Here is a 26,033-nt window from a genome sequence, read left to right as displayed (position 1 = left end):
ATGAGTGCATCCATTTTTTCCAACACACCAACTGAGTTCCACTAGGGAATGTTGAGTTTCTAGTAGCCAATGTATTTAGTGTTCCACTAGGATGTTCCTTCAATATGGCAATAGCCAATTCTGGAAACTGTAGTAATGTATACAAAGCAATATCTATGGTATTGCTGACACATACATTCAAGGGAATCAGTAAAACTACTTGCTAGTTAATTTATTGCTAAATATTAATGAAAATTTAAATTTTATTACCATATTTGGGCAATGATACAAGTAATACGAAGCTTAGCACCTTGGTTGCTTGTTTTAGGATCTAGGTCTTCCTCTTGAGTCATATTGTAAAGAAAATGTACCATATTTGTAGGGCCGAATTGAGCAGCCACAACAACAGGGATGACACCATAAATATTTTAATCCCTAGCAAGGCATGATTCTTTCTCACCAAAGGCTTAGCAACCCTTGTGATTCCACCTCCAGCAACAAGAGAAAGAGCTGTTTCACCGTAATCATTTTTAATTGTCAAATCTTCTACACTTGTCATCACTACAACAAAATTCACTTTCGGTGACCAAAATTGGCGGCTAAAAAAAATTTAGTCGCCAAAAGTTATAGAATTGGCGACCAAAATTTTTTTTAGATGCCAAAAGTAAAATATTTAGCTACTAATTTTTTTTAGTCGGGGTATATTGGTTATTGGCGACAAAAAAAAATTAGTCGCTAAAAATGCCAGAATTGGCGACAAAAAAAAATAATTTTGGTCGCCGTATATTGACTTTTGGCTACTAAAACCATTTAGTCGCTGAATAGAAAATAAAAAAATTATTTTTTACCTTAAGTTTATTTTCAGCAACAAAAAATAATTTTAGTCGTCGTATATTGACTTTTAGCTACTAAAACCATTTAGTCACCGAATGAAAAATAAAAAAAATATTTTTGACCTTTGGCGACCAAAATTTTAGTCGCCAAAAGTTCATTTTCAGCAACAAAAAAAATTTTAGTCGCCAAAGAATTAAAATTTTTTGAAGGGAGACATTTCAAATTTTTTGGAGGGATTTATTAAATACTTTCAGCGACTAAAAAAGTTTAGTTGCCAATAACCATCTATATGAATATATCACGCTCTCACTCTTCTCTCTCATCCTCTCTCATCTCTCTCTCATTGCAGCGCCTCTCTCTCTGTCTTCAGCGTCCCTCTCCCTCTCCCTCTCCCTCTCCTTCTCCTTCTCCTTTTCCCTCTCCCTTTCCGCTGCTTCATCTCTCACCACCGCTCCTCATCGCGTTTTCCGGCAACCAGAGCATCGATTCACCTCCTTGTTGGTCATCGTCGCCTGAAATCAATCCATCACCCACGTAAGCTCGATCGGCGGCTCCTCCCTCACATATTGCAGAGACATAATAGATAGATAGGATTTGGATGAGGCGCGCCAAAAATCTCTACAACTACCAACCATCGCCCATGTCGTTCTCTCTCTCCTCCACCATCATCCCTCACACTAGGGTTTCCATAAATGTCTCCCTTACTCCAATTCAACCTTTTTTCTCAACCCTTCTTCCCTCAATTCGATCCAAGGGAACTCGCAGAGAACACACAGTAACTCCAATTCACCCCACACTTGGCCGCATTCTCGTCAAAAACCCTTCAATGGTTAGTTCTATTAAGCTCATATTCATTGTTTTACTTGAATTGGTGATTTTTTTTTGAAGAATTAATAATTTTTATTGCACTTGATTTGGGGATAATTTGAAATTGTGTAGTGTATGTGAAAGTTGTTATGCATAGTGTTGTTTGTGATCCCCCATATTTGTATATATCTTGTCATAATTCAAATAGGAGGGCTCTTACTGCCTATAGATTACATAATGTTATGTTAATGAATAGGATATTTGAACCATTTCAGATTGTAATTCACAACCCTTGGCAAAATGGTAAAGAACTCAAAATGTATCACATTTTTTAATTGTCTTCCACGCTGATAAATTACGAGGCTCACACTTTGTGATTGGTGGTGTGAGCTGAAATTTTTAACAAGTTTTCACTGAATTGAAGTAACTTTCCTCATTCACCATTTGACTGATAGTTTCCCATTTGTTTTCGGGGGCTGCTGTGCATTGCTTGTCTCCACATCTAAGCTCTACTTAACCATTTTATTCTTAGTAGTAATGTTCTGACAATCTTATTCTCTCCCTTTGATTTATTCCTAAGAATTAATTTAGTGATTTTAACAGGTTCTGAATAAAAAACTGATAGTAATCTCTGTCTCTCTCTCTCTCATGTTGGACCAAAAAATTGAATGAAATATTATGTTGCCTTGTTTTTATTCAAATTGCATCTCCATTACCTTTAGCTTCTTGGAATTCTTGGTCTATTTCTCCCGCTGAAGCAGTACTTTATTCACTAGACACAAAAGTTCGTAGAACAGGGGAACTTGATTTGAGAAAGGCTATCCCTGTAAACACAAATATGAAAGCTATATAGGTCCTTATCATTGAAACTCTTTAGTTCTACAATTCCTCTATTTGGATAGTAATAATATGCAGACTATCTTACTTCTTCTTTTAGGATTCTCTGGAGGACATCTCATACTTGCTAAGGATTCCACAAAGAAAGCCCTATGGGACAATGGAGGGTAATGTGAAGAAAGCTCTAAAGGTATCACTCATTTTCTTCTCATGTATAATGCAGGGTAAGGAAAGACCAATATGAATAGTTATGTTATAATATGCAGACTATCACTCATTTTCATAATATTCTTTTTAGTTTTTTGTTGTTTTGTTATTCATGTCATATTCATATCAATCTGGTATGCATTTGGATCATGCCATTGGTATCAAAGACCAATATGAGTAGTTATGTTATAGTCTTGTCAAGTGATCCTTACGTTGTCCTGACTCCTGGACAGCAGGTCAGTCACACAACCACAACGAGCTGTTTGTCATCCATGGCCATGAAGAGGTACATAACAGACATTAACAAAACGTACATGACTTGGATAGATAATTATTGAATTGTGAAGATGACTAACATATTTGGTTTTTGGTGATATTGGTGCAAATACCAGCACAAGCCTTTGAAGGATTTGACAGGTAAATTCTGTGAGATATGCGGCGATGGAATTGGGCTGACGGTGGACGGAGACTTGTTTGTGGCTTGTAATGAATGTGGTTTTCCAGTGTGTCGCCCGTGTTATGAGCATAAGAGAAGAGAAGGCTCCCAACTGTGCCCTTAGTGCAAGACCAGATACAAACATCTCAAAGATACTACTAACAAAACTCATCAGTCATACTGTTGTTGCTGTTGTTGAATTTCACTAGGTATTCTTAATTCTGATTATGTTCTATTTGATATGTTCTTCTCTCTTGGATATATTACCTGATAATGTGTTGTGTTATCTAATAGCAAACTAATTTATAGCTCATCAATTGGACTAATATCATACAAACCACTTTGATATTACACCTATTGTCTTCCGTCCTAGACAAACTAGACATGAGCACTGCTTAATCCGTGAAACTGGTGAAGTTCCTATGCCTACAACTGCTGGCCATTCCAACGTAACCCATAGTGCTTGATACTCAACTTGGGTGAGTGCTTGATACTCAACTTGGGTGCCCGGTGCCCATCGTGCAAAACATGACTGGGCCACTTAGATGATTTATTCACCATCTTAAACCAAAATGGTCATAGTGGTCATCCTTCTATTGGTTTTCTATGCCTTTCAGCTTGAGCTCTGCAATAGTGAGAAGGATTTTGGCACACAAGAATTAAGATTAGGCATTGCAGCTGAAATTGTTCCCTAGTGCATACCCCCTTTTTTTTTTTTGATCTCCCTAAATTAAACTTGATAACATAGTTTGGATATGTGTTGGCTGCATAGAGACTAGCAAAAGCTGAGGTTTACTTGTTTTTAGGCACACAAATGCTCTCCATTTTTTATGTGTGTACATATATTCTGAAGAAAAATGTCATGCATATTCCTTAGCTTAAATTTGTTCATTCTTAGTGCGGAACATTTGAGGAAAATCATAACTATAGGTTCATTTGAGCTGTAGAAGACCAAGTTCTTATTTCAGTTAGTCACTTTCACTTGAAAGTGGGTATTAAGTTTTGGGATATTATTTTAGTGAATGCCATATTATAAAGTGGGTGAAAACTGTAATTTTATGTGAATCTCACTATTTTGTGAATTTTTTTTAAGAGCCTAAGGCTGAAGAGGTTAAGAAGGAACTCACAGGTAGACATGTACAATGGGGTTTTGACATCTCTATCTTTTGGGTGCTATTTGCTAGTGAAGACCCATAAGGGTAATGTAACGATTTTGCATTATATAATTTTCTTTTATAATTTCAAATATGCCAATGCTATTTAGTCAATACTAATGATTAATTATTTTTTTTTTACAGATATTTTTGGCGTGGAATTGTAGATATTCCTTTTTTCTCTACGGAGGACATGGTTTTTGTACTACTTTTTATTCTGTATGAATTTATTATTTTCAGTTGGAATATACTTGGTTTGTATAAAATTTGACATTAAAAGTTATTCTCTTTTTTGGATGGTTACAAGTGAAATACGTGTTGTGGAATAGGTGATAATATGTATGTATTGTTTTGTTTGTATACTTGTTACAGGTTGCGTGGGATACATACAGGTTGTGGGTAAATTAATTAAAATAAAAAAATATAAAATGATATTTTTGGCTACTAAACAATTAGTAGCCAAAAATGAAGTTAAATATTTTTAGTGACTAAATAGATAGTAGCTAAAAAAAGAATTAAATGGAAACAAACCTTTTGGCGACTAAATATTTAGTAGCCATTTAAAAAAAAGACTTTGGGTGACTAATAATTTAGTAGCCAAAAAAAAAATAATTAAGTTTTGGTGACAAAAATTTTAGTAGCTGAAAATGTGATATTAAATTTAATTGTAAGCTTTTGGCGACTAAAAAATTAGTCGCCAATTTAGCCTTTCAGCGACTAAAGTTTTTGTTTTGTCGCCAATACCTTTTACTTTTGGTGACTACTTGTTTAGTCGCCAATTTAGGACTTTCGACGACTAAAATTTTTTTAGTCGCCAATACCTTCGCCAACCGTCTTTCCGCGACCAAGTTGGTGACCAAACTATTTAGTCGGGAAAACCTTTTGGCGACCAAAAATATGACTTTTGGCGACTAAAAATTTAGTCGCCAAAAGTGCAATTTCTTGTAGTGCATATGGACCAACTCCTCCACAATCTTTACTTGTCCAACTAAGGCTGCAATGTGGAGGGTTGTCTCGCAGTAGGATGAAATTTTGGCACTTAGTGCATTAGGGTGTAGCCCAAGGAAGTGCTTAATCTACCCCCAATCACCCTAATGCACCTAGGGCTGAGCAAGGAATCCGTGAAATCCGTAATCCGATCCAGTCCAGTCCAATCCGATAGGTTTGGATTGGTTTTTTGAATCCGTGGTTCGGTTCCGGATTGAATAATTAAAAATCCGTAGTTCACGGATTGGTTCCGGATTGAATCCCACGGTTCCGGATTGGAACCGATCCGGACCGTATACAAATAGTCTATATTTTTATTATACATCCTCCCCCATAGTATCTTTTCTTATTCTATGTAAAATCTAAACTCAAACCTAAAATCGTATAATATCTTCTTTTATTACTTTTGTTTGTTAGTTTTAAGTTTTAATTTGCAATGGTCTAAATACTTATGGTGAAACCAGTTTTCTTATGGTTGTTTAAATTCTAGAACAGTATGTCGTTATTATAGAAAAACATGTTGCTATTATGGAACTAATATAGCGCTATGTTTATATTTTTATGAAATTCAAGTGTTATATATATATTTTTGTTATTTAATTATGTGAATCCGTAGTCCTAAACCGATCCAATCCGTATTTAAATGGATTGGTTCGGATTGGTTCCATGATTTAAACGGATTGGATTGGTTCCAATTTTTTAGGAACCGTAAATAACGGATTGGTCCTGGTTTTATCCCAATCCGGTCCAATCCGGACCATGCTCACCCCTAAATGCACCAACTTGAATAAAATCATCAGATACATTTCATCCTCAGTATCTGCAAAAGGATTTCTTTTTTGTATTTATTTATTGTCTTTGATTTTGTGGTTGTTGTAGGATCATTATGAAATTTGAAAAGCACATGTTGACATCTTGGTTTATATTCTCAGAAGAAGATGTCATCTTGGTTAAATTTAATTGTAAGCTTTTGGCGACTAAAAAATTAGTCACCAATTTAGCCTTTCAGCGACTAAAGTTTTTGTTTTGTCGCCAATACTTTTTACTTTTGGCGACTACTTGTTTAGTCACCAATTTAGGACTTTCGGTGACTAAAATTTTTTTAGTTGCCAATACCTTCGCCGACCGTCTTTCCGCGACCAAGTTGGCGACCAAACTATTTAGTCGGGAAAACCTTTTGGCGACTAAAAATTTATTCACCAAAAGTGTAATTTCTTGTAGTGCATATGGACCAACTCCTCCACAATCTTTACTTGTCCAGCAAAGGCTATAATGTGGAGGGTTGTCTCGCAGTAGGATGAAATTTTGGCACGTGCATTAGGGTGTAGCTCAAGAAAGTGCTTAATCTGCCCCCAATCACCCTTACGCACCAACTTGAATAAAATCATCAGATACATTTCATCCTCAGTATCTGCAAAAGGATTTCTTTTTTGTATTTATTTATTGTCTTTGATTTTGTGGTTGTTGTAGGATCATTATGAAATTTGAAAAGCACATGTTGACATCTTGGTTTATATACTCAGAAGAAGATGTCATCCTGGTTAAATTTAATTGTAAGCTTTTGGCGACTAAAAAATTAGTCGCCAATTTAGCCTTTTAGCGACTAAAGTTTTTGTTTTGTTGCCAATACCTTTTACTTTTGGCGACTACTTGTTTAGTCACCAATTTAGGACTTTCGGCGACTAAAATTTTTTTAGTTGCCAATACCTTCGTTGGCCGTCTTTCCGCGACCAAGTTGGCGACCAAACTATTTAGTCGGGAAAACCTTTTGGCCACCAAAAATATGACCTTTGGCGACTAAAAATTTAGTCGCCAAAAGTGCAATTTCTTGTAGTGCATATGGACCAACTCCTCCACAATCTTTACTTGTCCAGGTAAGGCTACAATGTGGAGGGTTGTCTCGCAGTAGGATGAAATTTTGGCACTTAGTGCATTAGGGTGTAGCTCAAGAAAGTGCTTAATCTGCCCCTAATCACCCTTATGCACCAACTTGAATAAAATCATCAGATACATTTCATCCTCAGTATCTGCAAAAGGATTTCTTTTTTGTATTTATTTATTGTCTTTGATTTTGTGGTTGTTGTAGGATCATTATGAAATTTGAAAAGCACATGTTGACATCTTGGTTTATATACTCAGAAGAAGATGTCATCAAGGTAATTTCTATAAACAAATTCAAGTAAAACATGTACAAGCAAAATCTATACATTAGGGTTTCTTTGGAGATATCCATACCAGGAAAAATTGATTCATACTATGTTACAAACGAGACTATTTTGTTCTGTCTAGGAAGTCATCATGAATTTCTAGAAGCTAGCATAATATGGTGGACACTAACAAGCCATACATAAAACTCAATATGATCTGTGTGTGAAGAAGAAAAACTAGAGATTTGTGGAGATCTACAACCCAAATGTCGTATAGAGCTCTTGAGAGGCACAAATACCTTTTTAAGAATTTAACTAAGTTCTACTACTAAATTTCTTCTTCCTTGTACGTCCTCAAATGATCACATGTCACTTTATATAGTGATTTTTAGATACATCTAAGACTAACAATTAATTCATACATGTACCTTCACATACAATCAAGACACTCTGAACCTAATTAAGTGACCCTACCCTGCACAAATACCTTTTTAAAAACTTAACTAAGTTTTGCTTCTAAATTTCTTCTTCTTCCTTGTACATCCTCAAATGATCACATGTCACTTTATATAGTGATTTTTGGAGACATCTAAGACTGACAATTAATTCAAACATGTGCCTTCACGTACAATTAGGATGCTTTGTACTTAATTAAGTGACCCTACCCTTTACTCTTCAAGACCTGAATGAACTCAACCTTTCCATATATGTAATTAATAAATTCTAAATTAATTTCACATAGTCCTCATGGGTTCTAAGTTTCTAGTGTTGCAGATCATGTTTAGGCCAGCATACTACAAATATTTCAACAACTGTAGATAGAAATATGTTGCCTTTATTGGTTGTACAGTTATGATTATGTTCATTTGAGTGGATTGGATTAGATATAATTAACATGTTTAAGATTGGTAGTTTTGGGATTAGCAATTCTTTTGAATTGTATATCATATTTTATGTTTGGATTGACTCAGGATTATAAGGAGAGATTAATGAAATCTTATCAATTTTATAATTTAATAAATTAGTCAAAACTTCTCTTTAATCTCACATTTTTTATCCTACTTTTGCTCTTAGGATTCAATAGTCTCTTATTTGGGGGATATTTGTCCTGATGGACTATTACTCCGATCTCAATTTGCTATTACTAATCATTTGGAAGTCGAAGCCTTGATATTTTGCCTTGGGTTGTTGTTGATATGGAATTTGGGCCTTTTGTTGCCATTCTCTTTAGGGCTCTTGATGGGTCTAGTTTGTTGGCTCTTCCTTGTAGAGTTATTGTGTTGGTGCTATGAGAGCTAAAGTGATGGTGTTGTCTATTGTTTATTTGGAGTTTTACATTGTTGTCATTTGTTTGGTTTGTGCAGACATCCCATTTTTGACAGCCTTTAAGACTTGGGCGCTTCATTCCAAACACTCGATGATGAAATATTATACTGTACAATCTTTCAAATCTTCAGCAAAAGAATTCGGTTTTGAGCTTCAAAACTAAAACCTTGCACCCTATTTGGACCAAAACTTTTTTTTTTCTAGCTTGATCACTCAAAAAGTAGCAGGACCAAAAAAAATGACCGGTAAGCCACTTTTGTGGGCCGGCCGTACAAATGATTGGTCAACTGGCCATGTTCAGCGAAGTAGATATTTTGCAGCAGCCAGCTGCTTCCTTGCACAAGATTTGAACCAGCTGTCTCTTTTGCGGATACTTGCGTTGAAGGTGGTTGAAAGTCTATAAAACAACACCTTCCCTCTGAATTTAGGGTTAGAACATTTTTCCCAAAGGCTTAGACAATTGCCCAAAGCTTCTCTACCCTCTTGAAATGTAGATACACTAATACACTATAGATACACCATTAAAGCTTGAAGTTGAAGCTTTTTGTTGAGGTTTTGAACATAATTTTAGATACTTGAGAGTGTTTGGATTGGAGTTTGTGAACCAAGAAACTCTTCCTCTTCTATAAAGGTTGATTCTTCAACTCTTTCCATTTCCTTTCCTTTTAAGCTTGTTGTTCTTCATTTCAATATTGTTTTTCAGTATATTTTGGGCTTTAAAATGTGATTTGAACATTGTTGAAGGTGGAAGGGTTAGCCACCCTTCCATAGGCTTGTTCTCTAGTGTTGCTCTCTTGTTGTTCATCATGTTTTTGCTTCTTTTCTTTCATTTTCAACACTGTTGTTGGTTTGTTTGTTCTAGGAATAATCCCTTTGTTAAATGTGCTCTTAATCTAAATCCCCAGTGCATGCAAGTCTTTAAAGGTGAATAGTAGGACAACTATTATCTTCTGGCTCAAGATTCTGCATTATGTAGACACCCCATTTTTGACCAACCTTAAGACTCAGACGTCATCGATTGAGCGTTCGGTGATTGCGCATGTTGTGCTCATTTCGAGGTTTTGGAGTTTTGATTGAAGGCCTTGCCTCTGGGCCTCAGAACTCTTTGTGCTTTGGCTCGGTCTGCAGACCAAGTCTTGCTTTCCTTTCCTGAGGGAGGGAGAGGTCTTGTAGACCACTCTTTTGTGGTCGTAGACCATTTTTCCCGTTTAGAGACTAGTTTCCGGTTTTCGGGGCCTTCGGCCGCGCGCCTTGTCTCGGGACCACTTAATGTTCTCCGTTTGGCGTGATTTTTGAACCACACCTTGTTTTCTTGGCCTAGAGGGCCACTGTGGTTTGGGAGACCACTTTTGTGGTCGCAAACCACTTTTGGTGCTCGACAGCTAGTTTTCGAGGCTTCCGGCTGCGCGCTTTGCCTCTCGAACTTTCGTCTTGCATCCGTTTTGATTTGTCTTTGGTACAAACCTTGTTTTCCTTGTTTGAAAGGTGGTACAAGGGTGGGAGACCAGTTTTTCCCCTTGGAGGCCACTTTTTCTCCTGCCAGCCAGTTTTCTGGTTAGATAACTGGCTTTCTTGGTCTTTGGACCACCTTTTCTGGTCGGCCACCACACCATTTGCTTGTTTTCATGCTCTGGACCTTCTCCCACCATGGTCGACTAGTTTTTGTTCTGGGAGACCACTTAAAGTGGTCGGCCGACCACTTTAAGTGGTCGGCTGCTTTTTTGAGATATTTTCCTCCAGCTGCAGCTGGAGGGCACCAGAACCATCCTCCATACACGTGTATGGAGGGATGGTCTTGAACCTTAGCTTCTCCTAGAAGCTTTAGCTTTTGGTTCTTTATAAGAGAGAACCACCTCCTCCCTCCTCTAGGTTCAGAATTTGGAGGTTTGAGATATACATACAATCTTGTATCTATATCTCCTTGTTTGTTTTTATTTTGTGCCTAGAAGTGTAGTTTTGTCTTACTTTAACACACAAACACACACTCAAACACCATACTCTTGGAGCTGAGGTCCCTTGAGGTTGTTTTTGGAGTTCTTGGACTGGTTTAAGCTTGAAAAACCTGCTGGAGTTGCAGCTTTGAAGGTGGTCTTTAAGGGTGAGTTTCTAACCCTTAAATCCCCCATTCTTGCTTAACCTTTTGGACCCTTTTGCATATTTTTTAAAGCTTAACTCTTAACTACAAAAAGTTCTAAATTTTGGTGCTTAAGATCTTTGTTTAAGGTCACTTTTGTGTTTGGGGTTGTTTACCCCCTCTCAGGCCTTGTTTGGCCTTGCTTTTGTGCCTTCTTTGTGAGCTTTGGGATCACCTTGTTTTGGCCTTCTCACCACTGAAATACAGAGGATTTTCAGTGGCGGGAAGGGTGTTTTGAGGTCCCAAATAGGAGAGGGTCATCCCCTCTCCTTGTGTCTTCAATACTTGTCTTGAATGCCTCATTTGTGAGCATGTTTGTTAAGCTTGTTCTTAGCTTGTATTTGGGGTTATTTTGAGATGGCATGCCACTGTTTTTACTTGGTTTTGTCACCTCTTGCATGCCTAATACACTTGTAGTGTAAATCACATGAACTAGTCTTGTATGCTTCATGAAGTAGCATGTCATTCTAGCTTGTTTTGTTTCCATTTCAGCATGTTTTTGGTGATGTTTTGCCATGTCATGACACTATTTTGGTTTGGTTTGGTCACCTCTTGTATGCTCCATGTACTTGTAGTGCAATTCCTTGAATTAGCCTAACATGCATCATGCCTTGACATGTCATTCTAGTATGCTTTTGGCTTAACTTAAAGAAGATTTTGTCCATGTTTTAACATGCTTTAGCTCTGATTTGTATTGTTTTGACCATGCATGACTTGCTTTGTATAGCCATGGTTCAATCTAGCTTGTTAGCTTTGTGCACCAAGTCTACTAGCATGCTTTACTTGGACTATTTGAATGATTTGGCATCATTTGTTATGCTATTTTAGTCAATGTTTCATGGTCATACACTTGCATCTTTCACTTATTCCATGCTTTGGAGAGTTTGTGTTTTATGCTTTAACATGGGTCATTGCGTATGCCTTCATGCCTTAGCTTGCGAGCCATCATTTTAGTGTATTTTTGGGGTTATTTTGCCATGATATAACTTTGATTTTTGTTGGTTAAGTCATCCCATGCTTGGTCTTAATAGGTGCAGTGTAATCCACCTTATTTGCCTTGTATGCATCATGTCTTATGCCCTTCATGTTAGCTTGTTTTGGCTCCCTTCCATGCATGTTTTAGTATCATTTTGACAAGTTTTAGGACTATTTTGGGTTGCCTTTGCCATATCCTTCATGCTTTGTATAGTTGTAGTGCAATTGGCCTTGCTAGCTTTGTGTTTTGTTGACTCATGCATGCTATCTTTGAGCTATTTAGATGATTTGGCATCATTTAATACTTCATTTCAGAGCTTATAGCATGCTTGCATTTCTACTCCTTTCATGCCTTGAGTGCCTTTGAGTGTTGTGCATTGTTGCCTAGTTCTTGGCCTAGGATGTATGCCACCTTACCTAGGTATTTGAGCCTCCATCTTAGCATGTTTTGGTCATTGTTTTGACCTATTTCAGCTCTGTCCATGGTTGATTCATGCATATTTTCCATATATTGCATGCCTCCCTTGTAGTCCTCTTTATTAGCTTTCATGCTTTAGGACCTTTGCATGCTTTACTTGCTTTGTTTGAATGATTTGGCATTATTTCTTATTTAATTTCAGTGCATTTAGTGTTGTTGCACTTCTACATTTGTCACTCCTTGAGCCTTCTTGAGGGTTGTGCTCTTAGGCCTACTTGGTTGGCCAATGCATTGTGCATGCTTGCCTTGCCTTTTTGTGCCTTTGTTTCATCATTACGGCCACTAATTTGGGCATGGCCGAGGTCTGCCCATTTTGGTTTAAGTCCATATAGCATTCTATATGCCATGTTACATCGCATCGTGCATGTTATGTTATTGTTTGCATTGTGCATGCCATGCTCTTGATTCGCATTGTATATGCCATGATCATATTGCATTGAGTATGCCATGACAGTCATTGCATTGCGCATGACATGCTCTTGATTTGCATTGTGTATGCTAGGTTCATTTGCATTGTGCATGCTAGTTGATGTTCATATTGTTGCATGCTTATGTTTTCTTGCATTGAATATGCATGCATTAGCATTGTGCATTGTGCATTGTGCATGCCATTAGCCTTGTTAGGTTGTTCATGTTGCATTCCATGTTTGCATGCTTAAGTCATATTGCATAATTGCATGCTTGTGTTGCATTGCATTTTTGCATACTCCATGTTACATAGTATTGTGCATGCCATATTATGTGTTGCATTGTGTTTGGAATAGGTGTTAGTCCAAACACGGGAAACGAGGGACGTTTCATACTTAAAGTGATGAAACGTGCCTCAATTCTCGGTCGCCGACTCTCTTGATCAAGCAGGATAGAGTTTTAGGCTTTATGTGTTTACTTGTGCATTCATTTCATATTGAATTGTGTAACTTTACCTCTCGGCCATCACGCATCGAGATGCACGATTGGTGGCCCGAGGGTCGAGAACCGCACTCCCTTGAGCTTATGAAATGATAGGGAGGTTGGTTGTGCACACATACCTTACAAATACATTGCTGCCATGCCCTTTCTTGCTCTCTGTTGCAGCAAATTGCAGTCTGGCAGCAACAACTGGTCAGCCAGCCAGAAAAACTAGCTAGCCGACCACTTTTTCTGGTTTGCAACAATAAAAAGTGGTCGGCCAGTGGCTGCAGACACCAACAACTGGTCGGCCACCCTCCCACAGATCCCCAAGATGTGTTAGAAGCTTTATGGAGCTTGGTGCAAGTTTCTGAGAACAGTTGCAAACAGAGGCAAATCGAGGCATCGCGTTGGATTTCCGAACGAAGCGACCGAGAATGCATAAACTCCTCGCCTCGAGGCTCCTTCTTTATTACTTTTCTTAGCTGCCATGCTTAGATAGCTATCTTATGCTTTGTTTTGTATTTAAGCAGTTAATGCGTTTAGCGGCTTAATTGTTTTGTAATAGTTAGTTAGCTAGGATTAGTTAATTAGCTTCGTTATGATGTAATAATTAGTTTAATTAGCTTAGATTAGCTAGTTAGTTTTTTATTCGGTCCCTCCTTCGAGAGGGCGCAATGTTGTAATAAGCGTGCGCGTGTGTGATGCATGTCTTCCAACCCCCATTTCTTTCTCCCTTTTACTTGACCGCTTACGATGGTTAGTTTTAGGGCATATTTTGTTTAGCATACCTTATGCCCGCATGAGTGCATCCATTCATCTGTCTTGCATGCACCGGGCTTGGCGCATCATAGTAACTGCATTGTATTTCAATATCTATATGAATACATGTATCAAGTTACATTTCATATGTCATTCTAGAATAGCCGAGCCTATTTTAGTTGCATTTTTGCATGTGTTGCATTAGCCATCTTAACATGAACTAGGATCATGCATGATTTCTAACTAGTTCTTTGTTTTGGCTCGGAGTACACTGTGAGTGTTTACGCTTTAGCATACTGCATGTGTCTTGCCATGTTAAGCATGCTTTCCATGAGGCTAATTGCTTATTTGATATAACTGCCTGAATGCCTGTGGGTGAAGGTTGGATTACTTGAATTGGAACAGTTCATTAAAATCCCTGATTTAGCCTCCTTACGAGTAGCAAACTCCAAACCATTTTCAAACGAACATGCAATGTTTTGTTCCAACTTAGGCGATCTAGTCTATACTTGTGTGCTGTGCGCATCACATAGTAATTCTAGGTTAAATAACCGGAATAAGAGCACATGTGTTTTCAAAAATAAAATATCATGCTTAGTACAGGCCGATCTTTAATCGGGCGAGCGGGGGTGCTCATCGCATGACCTTCCCCTCTCGTACCCAAATTCCCGAGCCGAGGCAACTTTGGTGATGACGGACACGTGGCCTTCAGCATGAGTCAGGGTTTCCTAAATTTTCCTAAAATAAAATATTTAGGTGGCGACTCTGTATCTGGCAAAGCAGTCCATGTTTGGCACTTCTTTATAAAAAATCAAATTTTCAAAACGATTTGCTGGATTTGGACTCTTTGGTGACTTATCGGTCTTGCATTGCACTTAGCAAGATTAGATTCAGAACCGTGACATTGAGTCCGAACTTGTAGTAGCCTAAAGAACAAAATGAGATTCGCGCCCTCGAGTGCGGATATCGGAGAGTTCCCGGGGCGGTCTATAGTTTATGGTGACTCTGCTGGGGACTTAGAGAACTTGACTCAAACTCATGATATCTTGTTTTGTTTACACTTATGTGTTTCTTTGCATTGCATTTGCGTTGGTGCGCCTAAGTCATCGTGTTCGCTGTTTGCTATTCTTGAACGGTTAGCCTGAGACTGTATGCCATAAGGTTGACCGGTTACGGGTTCTGCCACGATGGGAACACAAACCTCGGTTGTTATCGAGGTGCCTTTTTTGACCATTTGACCTAGTGCATGTCGGAATCCATAGTGACTATTTCAAACTAGGACAGGTTGCTTAGCCGGTTGTAGGTTGTTTGAAACCGCTATGTGCGTAGTGAAACCCTAGTTCTTGACGTAACTAGGATAGGGAAACCTTACCCAAACATAGGGGTGTTTTGGCTCTTATTTGCTTGCTATGTGCTTTTAGAGTGTGCCTCTACAGGAATGCATGTATCAGTTTGCAAGTCTGGGTATTAGGCCTGAGGGCATCAGTACTTGGGAAATCAATTTTATCTGAGGGTATCAAGATTCAGTTTTGGGGAATAACGATCAGTGGTTGAGAACAGTTATTTCAGCTTGTGTTTTCCAACTGTGTGTTGTCTTTAATTTATCTAGCTCATAACATAGCACACTGCACGTTTGGGTTGTTTGTTTCCTTATTATGCTTTATTTATCTTTTTGCAAGGTAGTTTAGCACAATTGCATCTGACCAAGCAGATATTTCCCGAGCACTCTGGGTTAGAGGTTGAAGACTTAATCGATCAAGGGATCTGATAGACGGACAAGTAGTGTTTCTTTCTTTACCCCGGTTACTAGACGAAGGTCGAAAAGGCGCAATGTATCAGTATAGAGGTCGCTAGATCAGTGGTCCTTGAATAGTCAGGCTGAGGTCTCAGTTTCTACTGCAGAGGCAGATATACCGGTTATTCAGATAGATCAAGACAATATGGCAGGTTTGGAAGAGATGATGCGTCAACTCCAGGAAAGTATGAAAGCCATGCAGCAGGATGTTGCCCACCAGGCAGAAGTGGTTGCACGTCAAGCAGAAATAGTTGCCCAACAAGCAGAGTTAATTGCCAGGCTATAGCAGCAAACTGGAGCATCTGCTTCGCACCCACCTCTTCCCCCACCAAGAGTTCCAATACTCGGGGAAACAGCTAACATCTAGGAAAATACGGACGTTTCAACGGGGCTGGCTCTGTCCCCAATCCTACCCCAGTTATCTAAAGCGCCCACCAATCTAGTGGATTCACCGTTTGAGTTCGAGGTGGATCCAATGGCGCTAAAAGTGAGCAAGCTAGAAAAGCTTTTCAAGAAGTCTCAAGGTGTGAAATCCATTCCAGATATAGAGGATGGATATACCGACTCGGCCGTGACACTGCCAGATCGATTTAAAATGTCGCACATCGACCGCTTTGATGGGTCTGGAGATCCTATGGTGCACTTGCGGCTGTTTTCAGACATCTTAAGGCCAATGGGCCTCACCTGATTACAGAAGCTTTCCCTGTTTGGCCGGACCTTGTCAAGTGTGGCAGCCATTTGGTATGCAAAACTGGAGGACTCCGTTAAGAGAAGTTAGAAGGAGATGGCTGAGGCCTTCATAGCTCAATACTCCTACAATACACAGATTGAGGTCACAACCCGTGATCTCAAGACCACTAGGCAAGAACCGAATGAGAGCTTCTCCGATTTTGTGACCCGCTGGAGGGCTAAAGCCTCGATGATGGCCATTAGGCCCGTTGACAAAGATCAGATTCAGATGGTTGTGCACAACCTCCTGCCCAAGCTCATGCAGAAGATGATAGTCCTCCCCCTCCCTACCTTTGCAGATCTACATGAGATTGGGGTGGAGATCGAGGATGCAATGAAACAAGGTCTGATTGACCATGAAAGGGAGCAGCCTAAGAAGATGTTCAACCGCAGTACAAATGCAGGCACAAGCAGTGCTGCAGCTGCTAGATCTTCAGACATGGGAATGGTCACCACCACCCTTCCAAAAACCTTGCAGCCACACCCTTTACCGATATGTCCGAAAATAGCTCGCAAATAGGTAGATATGCCCCCAGAGGACAAAGGACCTTCATCCCACTATACATGCCTTTGTCCAAGGCTTTTGGGGTTTTGATCAAGAAAGGGCACTTGAAGCCCTAAGAGCCGCGACCCTTACCAAAAAAACTTCCTCTTTTCCATAACCTGGCGAAGTACTGCGCCTACCACCAACAGCATGGTCATGAAACCGACCAGTGCTTTTGATTGCGTCATGAGATTCAAGATTTCATTGACAACAGGGTGATCGTGCCTCCGGAGAAACCGAATGTCACAACCAACCCTCTCCTACCACATAACCAAGCTCCACCTCCCAAACGCATCAACTTCATCCAAATCAGGGTTGTGTCATATGACCCTAGCATATATATTACCCTTTCCTACCTACCCAAGCCGGAGGTGTTCATTCCTAACAGCACTGACTTGTGCTTGTTAGACATCTCCCAAACCCAACCTGAATTGGTGGTGGTGACCATCAAAGATAGAATTGGGATCACTGTTGAGGCAGACGGGAATGATCAGTCAGAGCCTAAGAGGTCTGTAAACTTTGAGTACAACCCGAGCGGTTATATTACTTTAACGGATCAGTCTAGGCCAAGAGTAGAGCTCCCGTTTGGGGCAGAGATCTGTGCAGTTCAAGAGAATGGACCTAATCAAGGGCTAGATGACCTAGCGGAACTAGAAGAGGACATTACAAATCTATAATTCTTTGAAGAACAGGATTTAGGGGACGTGACTGTCAACTGGTTCGATATGGAAGGGTTAGCAGAGGTTACTGGGTGACTCAGCGACGAGCCAGATGTTGTTGAGCAGTCTCAGTCAGAATAGGGTTCGTCGGACACGGGGACATCAACAGTGACCGGAATGGTCAGGAATCAGAATGGACCGCCGGAGAGCTCCGGTGTTAATAATTTTGCTCGGGATTAGAACAGTTTGAGTACAAAAGATGTTGAGCAGCAGGCTGCACTGAAACAGTTTGAGCAAGAGAAGATCAAAGATCTGGAGAGGGTTAGAAAGGCTAAAGCCCCTGTGGGGATAGAATGTGCTGTGAGCACAGGAAGAGAATGTGCTGTGTGCACATGAACAGTTGTAACAGAACCAGATAGCTGCTTGTCGATGGCCGACAGAATGAGGTGAGAGGACGACGATCTATGTCTCACCCACACAGACGAAGATTGGGGGAATAACCAGCCGAATGATACCTGGTATATTGGAGAGGTGGACCACATGACCAGGAGTGGGCGGTACTTCAAGCCCCCACACCTAGATCAACCAGAGGCGTCCGGGAAGGACAAAGAGGCAGAAAAGCAGAAAGAAAGACTGCTCAAAGAGGAGGCTATGCTGAAACAGCTGAAGAAGATACAAGCAGACATCTCCATCTGGGGACTCCTTATGGCCTCAAGAGTTCATAGACAGGCTATTCTTTCTACGATGGACAGGGCCAAGCTATCAATTGACACCACGCCTGAACAACTGGTAGGGTTAGTCTTTCTGAGAGGAGCTTCCCCGATGTTAACCTTCACTGACAAGGAGCTGCCGCCCGAGGGTGCAAACCATAACAAACCTCTCTACATCTCTGTGGAGTGTAGAGACAAATGGATACCAGTAGTTCTTGTCAATACAGGGTCTGCTATCAACGTGTGTTCGTCGAGGACGGCATATGCAATCGGGTTGAAGCCCGCGGACTTCGTACCCACTGCTCAGGTGATTCGGGCATATGACAATACTAGCAGAGAAGTGATGAGGACTGTGCAGGTTTGCACTTAGGTTGGTCCAGGACAGTAGGATATTGATTTTCATGTCTTGGACGTTCCCGCAACCTTCAAATTACTCTTAGGACGGCCGTGGCTGCACCAGGTGAAGGCAGCCTCTTCCACCCTACATCAAATGCTGAAATACCCCCACGGGAAAGGGGTGGCTATTGTTTTTGGGAATTCTTCAATCCATCCACCGCCAGAGGTTTCTACACCGATTCTAGAGATTGAGCATGGCGCGGAGGATGTATTCCTATCAGGATTTACCCTAGCCGAGGCTTGGGTTGTATAGAACATACTAGCTACTGATGAGGGGTTATATGTCAGTGCACAGTCTGTGTACCTCATGAATAAGCTCTAGCACATCCCTGGGATGGGATTAGGGTGCAGTGGCCAGAAAGACGTTGCAGCATCGGTCGAAGTGTCGCACAACCCACATACCTTTGGCTTAGGTTATCTGCCTACCAAAGAGGACTGGGTGAGGAAAGGCAAGGAGATGGCCGAAAGAGCCAAAGCAAAGCAAGCCGGGAAGCCTTATGAGTTGATACACCGGCCTATCCAGGGTACCCTAAACGGACGTTTTGTTCGAGAATGGGAGGACTTCCCGTTCTGCGGCTTCCCAGAGCCATGGTTAAACGCAGAAAGGCGGCGGTTGCCGGGGTTTGAGATATTCTTTGACTTGCAATTGTCTGGGGATGGTATTACTGAGAAGCAGGTAGACCTACTAGCTGAGGTTGGGTAATGCAGGAAGAAGGATTCCAAGAGCGCAGAGATTGAAATGGGGGTAGCACTGGCTTGTCTACTTTCAGATCCTCTGATCGTACATGAGTGCTTGGGGGATAATTTCTCGGTGTCCATGATCGGGAATGAAACAGCTGCGAGCCCATCTTCAAACATTCATCCATCGCACCTTCCTTCGTCTGGCAATACGAGGAGAGATTCTTATCGAGCAGCACCGGGTCAGGTAGTGAGCCAGAATCTGATTCCACTGAGTCCGTAGAGTCAGAATCAGGTTCCAACTCGTCTGAGTCTGAGTCCGGTATTCTTGGGGGTGACAACCCGGATACCACAGTCCTGTCTAGGTCGTCTTTTTCTTTTTCCTTTGAGTCTGTTGTAACAGAGAAAGCAGACGACTTGGAAGTGATTAATGAGAATTGTGTGGCTGTGGCCTTCGATTACTTTTCTATGCCTTTGATTTATTGTATTAATCAGGACTTTCAAGATTTTGATGAAAACGACGAGGAAGAAATTCCTCCGGTTTTGAAGTATTTGCTTGATCAAGAGCAGGAGAGGTTTGTAAAACCCTTGGTTGATGAAATCACCACAATTAACGTTGGTACTGAGAAGGACTCGCGGCTGGTCCAGATTGGGTCCACGTTGTCTTCGGAGGAGCGCGAGCGCTTAGTCGCTTTGTTAAAAGATTTCAAAGATGTTTTCGCGTGGTCCTACGAAGACATGCCTGGAATCGATCCTGAGATTATACAGCACCAGATCCCTCTTGACCTAGAGGCCCGACCTATTAAGCAGAAGCTCAGAAGGATCCGCCCTGACTGGGCTCTCAAGATTAAAAAAGCGGTCACCAACCAAATTGACGCAGGGTTCCTGCTGGTATCAAAATACCCAACTTGGTTGGCCAATATAGTTCCAGTGCCGAAGAAGGACGGCAGAATTCGGGTATGTGTGGACTTCAGGGATTTGAACAAAGCCAGTCCGAAGGACGACTTTCCTCTGCCGCATATCTATGAGTTAGTGGACTTCACAGTAGGGCATGCATTGCTCTCATTCATGGATGGGTTTTCTGGCTACAATAAGATACTGATGGCACCCGAAGACCGGGAGAAAACCGCTTTCACCACCCCGTGGGGGACCTATTATTATAAGATAATGCCGTTTGGGCTGAAGAATGCTGGGGCTACGTATCAGCGGGCTGCGACCACAATATTTCATGACATGATCCATAAAGAGGTGGAGGTGTACGTGGACGACATGATTGTTAAGTTGAAGGAAAGAGAGGGCCACTACACCGCCTTATAGAAATTCTTCCAAAGGATCAGGGAGTATCGGCTGCGGCTGAATCCTCAGAAGTGTACCTTCGGTGTTACAATAGGGAAAATGCTAGGGTTCTTGATCACACAGAGAGGTATCGAGGTCGATCCTTCCAAAATCAAGGCCATCTTAGAAATGCCACCACCAAGGACTGAAAAGGAGGTGCGAGGCTTTCTGGGTAAAGCGCAATTCATAAGACGGTTTATTGCTAAATTAACCTTAACTTGTGAACCACTCTTTGGTCTCCTGAAGAAAGGAACGAAGTTCCAATGGGACGGCCGATGCCAGGTTGCTTTTGAACAGATCAAGCAATATCTACAGAACCCACCTGTGTTGTCACCGCCTGAGCTAGGGAAACCGTTGATTTTGTATCTTTTAGTGACTAAAACTACAATGGGCTGCATGCTCACACAAGAGTCTGAGGACAAAGTGGAAAGGGCTATCTACTATCTGAGCAAAAAGATGCTAAATTACGAGACCCGCTACACTCCACTGGAGAAGGCTTGTTTGGTCTTGGTATGGGCTACCAGGAAGCTGCGGCACTACCTGTTAGCTCATTCCGTAATACTGGTTTCGAGATTAGATCCCATTAAATATCTCTTCGAGAAACCAACGCTTACGGGTAGGCTAGCTCGTTGGTTGCTTCTGCTTTTCGAATTTTATCTGAAGTATGTGACGCGCAAGTTAGTAAAAGGGAGAGCGGTAGCAAAATTCCTAGCCGATCACCCAACTGAAGGGGATGAAGCAGTTGAGTACCTGTTCCCAGATGAGGCCATTCTACATGTTGAAGAAGAGACTTGGACGATGTACTTCGATGGAGCGTCAAACTAATACGGGTATGTGATAGGGGTATTGCTGATAACACCTGACAATTCCCGCATACCCTTAGCACTCAAACTTCGGTTCAGAGTATCGAACAATGAGGCAGAGTATGAGGCATATATTGCTGGTTTAGAAGCCGTTCTAGAACTAGGGGCAAAACGGTTGGATGTCATCGGGAACTCGAACCTTGTTGTATCTCAAGCTAAAGGAGATTGGAAAGTTAAAGAAGAAAAGATGAGAATCTATCACCAGACCTTGGACGTGCTAATTCCTCAGTTTGAGAAACTGAATTTCGCTCATCTGTTAAGAGAGAACAATAGGTTCACAGATTCACTAGCAACTCTATCTTCCATGATAGACATCCCTTTCAGAGTCCGGATGCGTCCGATCATCATCGAACAAAAATTTGTCCCGGCCTACGAGCCGATTGATGCCATAGATGAGGTATAAGATGAGAATCCCTGGTATTACGATGTTTGGAACTTCTTGGAAAAAGAGGCGTATCCACCAGGGGCAAATGTCAAAGACAAAAGGGCAATTCGAAGAATGGCTACTCAGTTCATCGTCTGCGGAGGAAAACTGTACAAGAGAGGTCATCTGGGGATGAATAAGCTGTGTGTTAATGCTGAAGAGTCCAAGTGCTTGATGGAGGCCATCCATGGAAGAGAGTGCGGAGCGCACATGAACGGGGTGATGCTAGCTCGGAAGATCCTTAGACAAGGTTATTACTGGTCCACCATGGAGGAGGATTGTATTGGCTTTGTTTGGCGAAGCCACAAATGTCAGATCCATGCGGACCGCATGAACGTTTCGCCATCGAAGCTGTACAACATGACTTCGCCATGGCCATTCTCAGTTTGGGGGATTGATGTGATTGGGGCTATTACTCCAAAGTGGTCCAACGGGTAGGATTACATTTTGGTAGCGATAGACTACTTCATGAAGTGGGTTGAGGCCCATTCTTATGTGGTGTTGAAGGCTTCGCATGTCGCCAAGTTCATCAAGAACAACATCATCTGTCGTTTCGGGGTCCCGAACGAGATTATTTCGGATAATGGCTCTCCCTTTAAGAAGGAAGTGATCGACTTGTTAGAGAAGTACAACATGTCTTTTCATAAGTCGTCTACATATCGGCCGCAGACCAACGGAGCGGTTGAGGCCGCCAACAAGAACATCAAGCATATTCTGCAAAAGATGGTGGAGACCTACCGGGACTGGCTAGATAAGTTGCCATTTGCTCTGTAGGGCTATCGGACTTCAATTTGAACTTCTACTGGGGTGACTCTGTATTCCTTGGTTTATGAGATGGAGGCTGTTTTGCCTATCAAAGTTGAGGTTCTATCATTACGGGTATTGGCTGAGTGTCAGATAGCTGAGGCAGATTGGCAGCAAAGCAGGTTCGAAGAACTCATGCTTTTTGATGAAAGAAGGCTGAAAGCACTGTATCATGTTCAGGGTTATCAACGAAGAATCGCCAGGGCTTTCAACAAGAAAGTTAAGTCTAGGAATTTGAAGGAAGGGGATTTAGTGCTTAAAGACAACCGAGCTCCCATCCACGACCCTAGGGGCAAGTTCAGACGCAATTGGACTAGTCCTTACATTATCAAGTCTATCTGGTCGGGTGGAGCTGTCGTTCTGATGGACCTAGATGGCCTAGAGTTCTCCCAGTCGATCAGCATGGACAAGTTGAAGAAATACTTTCCTAGAGTGGCTCGCTAGGCCGAAAACCCGAAAGGGCGACCTAGGCAAAAGTTAGAGCACATAAAATTTAAAATAATAAAAACTGAGCTTGCAAGGTTGAAAACCCAGAAAGGGCAGCCTTGGCAAAAGTTAGAGCGTAAAAAGAGAGTGTTAATACACGAGTGAACCCAAGCTGAACTACATAAGGCTTGATTCCCATCTTTGGGATACGTAGGCAACTTTATTCTGAAGTCCAGCTATAAACACTTTCCCGATCAACTTTGTCCGTGTGATCTTGTTGGTCATCTTTGTCTATTCTGCATTTAAGAGCTCGGTTGTGATCTCCAGTGTAGTGCTATTCAGATTAGGGGCAACTTTCCAGTTGCTGGGATCCAGGGTTGTACATTTCAGTGATAGATCTCAGGCATGTCCAGTTTTGATCCATATCGAAAATGGTTTTGAAAAGTTTTAATAAAAGTTGATTTTGCTCAAATTAATCTTTTTACGACTTAGACCATTTTTGGACCAAACGGAAAATTTTCAGTACCCACAACATTCAATTGCATTGATTTTAATACAGAGTTCTCCTGCTCTTGAATACAAATCGAAGTTACTTTTTATTACATTCATAAAGAAAACTTGAAAGTACTAATAAAGCAATAAATTCAGGGTATAGTCAGGTGTTCCTGCGTCCCCTCCCAGAGCTGGTCGAAGCCTTTGATGCCAAATTGGGCCCAACCTGCGCCTCCTCACCAGGCCAGGCTATGCACTCATCAGAAAGGATGCAACTGAAAGTGAGAGCGGGGGCCAAAAGCTCTCTCGTCCTCCATGCTGTGGCATACCGAGCTAGCTGTGCACCTCAGACCGGAAATGCAGTTGAGTATTCTATCTCTTCTTCTGGGCAGGTCTGATCATGTCCGAACTAGTGCCGGAATCGGAACGGAAAGTAAAAGACACAGTGAGTCAGACCGATCAACTAAATCCCAGACTGGCAAGACATGCTGTAACTCATCGCTGGTAGATTGAGCCAAAGGTAGTGCCAAGCAATACTGGTAGCGGATAGATGGCACATCTATTCGCACCACCATCCCTCATCAAGGGCATCGACTAGACGTTGTTGGAAGAAATAGCCGCGAGCTGAATATGCTGGACATGAGTCCATAACTTGCAATTTATCCATCAACCATCCCTGGGGAGGGATGAAAAATGAGAGATTAAAGAATAGAGAGGTGTACGTTGAGAGAAAAGTAAGGAAAGGGTTTTGCGAGAAAAACCGAGCCTGAGGGCCGAGTGAGATGAGCAATACATGTGAGATAGGGTAGGAAACATTACCTGCAGCAGTAGTGGACTCCCTGCGAATCTAGTCGTCTCTCGGTGATAAAAAGCATCCAAACCCATCAAAGTCTCAGCCAGTGTCATGGCAATGCAGCCCTTGCCCTCCTTTAAGCCTTGGGCAACCTCGAACAAGCGGACACTAGACCCTTCGGGGCCTGAGGCAAACAAGAAATGTGACAGCATGCATAAGAAAAGTGCATATCGCCGAAAATCCTGCTAGTGATGGTCGCCGCGGTCACCAGCATTAGAAAATCGATAAACCAAGCTAGAGATGTCCAACTCCCCATTGCGGATCAATGACCGAGCGTCATGCATAGTCAGCCCGCACATCCGTCCTAAGGCTTGGACGTGGCCGAAGTGGAATTGTGGCAAAACCTCGTCCTCACAGTCGGACTCCATCAAAGCTTGGAAGTCTTCAAAAGTGGGACACATCTCTTGTCCGCCAAAGCTAAAGACATGTGTTATCGGGTTCCAAAACCTTGCCACGGCATGAAGGAACGAAAAACGCAGCGGGGTGTGACTCAGCATGAATAGTGCATTTATGTCGAAGCCCCGGAAATTCAAATTTTTCGAGCCATCTAAGGAAGCAATCCAATTTGTGAGATTTTCAACAAGAAACGCCTCCATTTTGGTGCAAAACTGAGTTAGAATGAGGGAACCACGAAGCTGGAACCTTCATGGAGGATAAGGCATTGTTTGAAGGACAAGTGTCAGAAAACTGGAGGTTTCCAGGTTAAGTGGTCGGCCGACCACTTTTTCTGGTCGGCCAGCTACTTTTTTGGGTTTCAGACAGAAAAACAAGTCAGCAAGCTCTAAAAGTGGTCAGCCAGGTGCAAAAAGCTGGTCTCCAGCTGTTTCTTGTCTCCAGAAGGGAGTCTCTAGCTTTCCTGTGTGCTGAGAGTACTGAAGGTCTGAGTTTACCTCTATTTCGGATGCATTTTGTCGCTTTGTTTGTCTCAAAATGCATTCGCTCTTTGAGTTGTTAAGTTTTTGCTTATCGAGTTGTTAAGTTTTGCTTATCGAGTTGTTAAGTTTTTGCTTATTGAGTTGTTAAGTTTTGTTTATCGAGTTATTGCTCGTTGCTTATCGAGTTGTAAACTTGCTAAGGTTTTGTTGTTTCTTAGTGAGTTAGGTTGTTTAGTTTGTTTTGTTGGTTCACTACCTGACTTGGTAATACACGAGGTTCAATTTCCATTCAATTCCATTTTTGTGCAAAATAGTGCGATGCGATGCTAAGAATACAAGTACAACACTTTTCGAATAAAAAAGTCATTTTCATTCCATCATAGCTTCTTTTTACAACATTTTACAAAAGGGTACAAGTTTTGGAGAAAATAAAATTGCTTAAGCTGTACAATGTGCTACAATTACATGTAAAAAGAAAAATAAAGTAGGAACATCTGCA

At 41.4% G+C, this 26,033-nt stretch overlaps 1 protein-coding gene across 2 annotated transcripts; it reads left to right on the top strand.

Annotated features, from left to right (window-relative positions):
• The first annotated feature begins 1,086 nt into the window (after window positions 1–1,086).
• On the top strand, window positions 1,087–4,566 carry LOC114293684 (uncharacterized). Of its 2 annotated transcripts, none has more exons than XM_082905636.1 (6): window positions 1,087–1,642; window positions 2,558–2,647; window positions 2,901–2,950; window positions 3,057–3,309; window positions 4,194–4,299; window positions 4,399–4,566. In XM_082905636.1, exons 1-4 carry the CDS (start codon window positions 1,412–1,414, stop codon window positions 3,067–3,069), a joined length of 384 nt encoding a protein of 127 aa, XP_082761762.1. In that variant the 5' UTR covers window positions 1,087–1,411; the 3' UTR covers window positions 3,070–3,309; window positions 4,194–4,299; window positions 4,399–4,566. The 2 variants fall into 2 exon arrangements, with proteins under 2 accessions (XP_082761762.1, XP_082761761.1); XM_082905635.1 differs by having other exon boundaries at window positions 2,898–2,950.
• Window positions 4,567–26,033: the final 21,467 nt, after the last annotated feature.

This window comes from Camellia sinensis, chromosome 14 (assembly GCF_055761805.1).
Source record: "Camellia sinensis isolate YWXY chromosome 14, ASM5576180v1, whole genome shotgun sequence".
In the NCBI taxonomy this organism is placed as follows: Eukaryota; Viridiplantae; Streptophyta; class Magnoliopsida; order Ericales; family Theaceae; genus Camellia; species Camellia sinensis.
This window is presented reverse-complemented; position numbering and strand designations above follow the sequence as displayed.

Bases quoted from the DNA above. Each gene is read 5' to 3' on its own strand.
- LOC114293684 (XM_082905635.1), top strand. From the start codon at position 1,412: ATGAGGCGCGCCAAAAATCTCTACAACTACCAACCATCGCCCATGTCG. The intron at 1,643-2,557 runs GTTAGTTCTATT...TTCTTCTTTTAG, and splicing joins TCGTCAAAAACCCTTCAATG to GATTCTCTGGAGGACATCTC. The intron at 2,648-2,897 runs GTATCACTCATT...ACTCCTGGACAG, and splicing joins ATGTGAAGAAAGCTCTAAAG to CAGGTCAGTCACACAACCAC.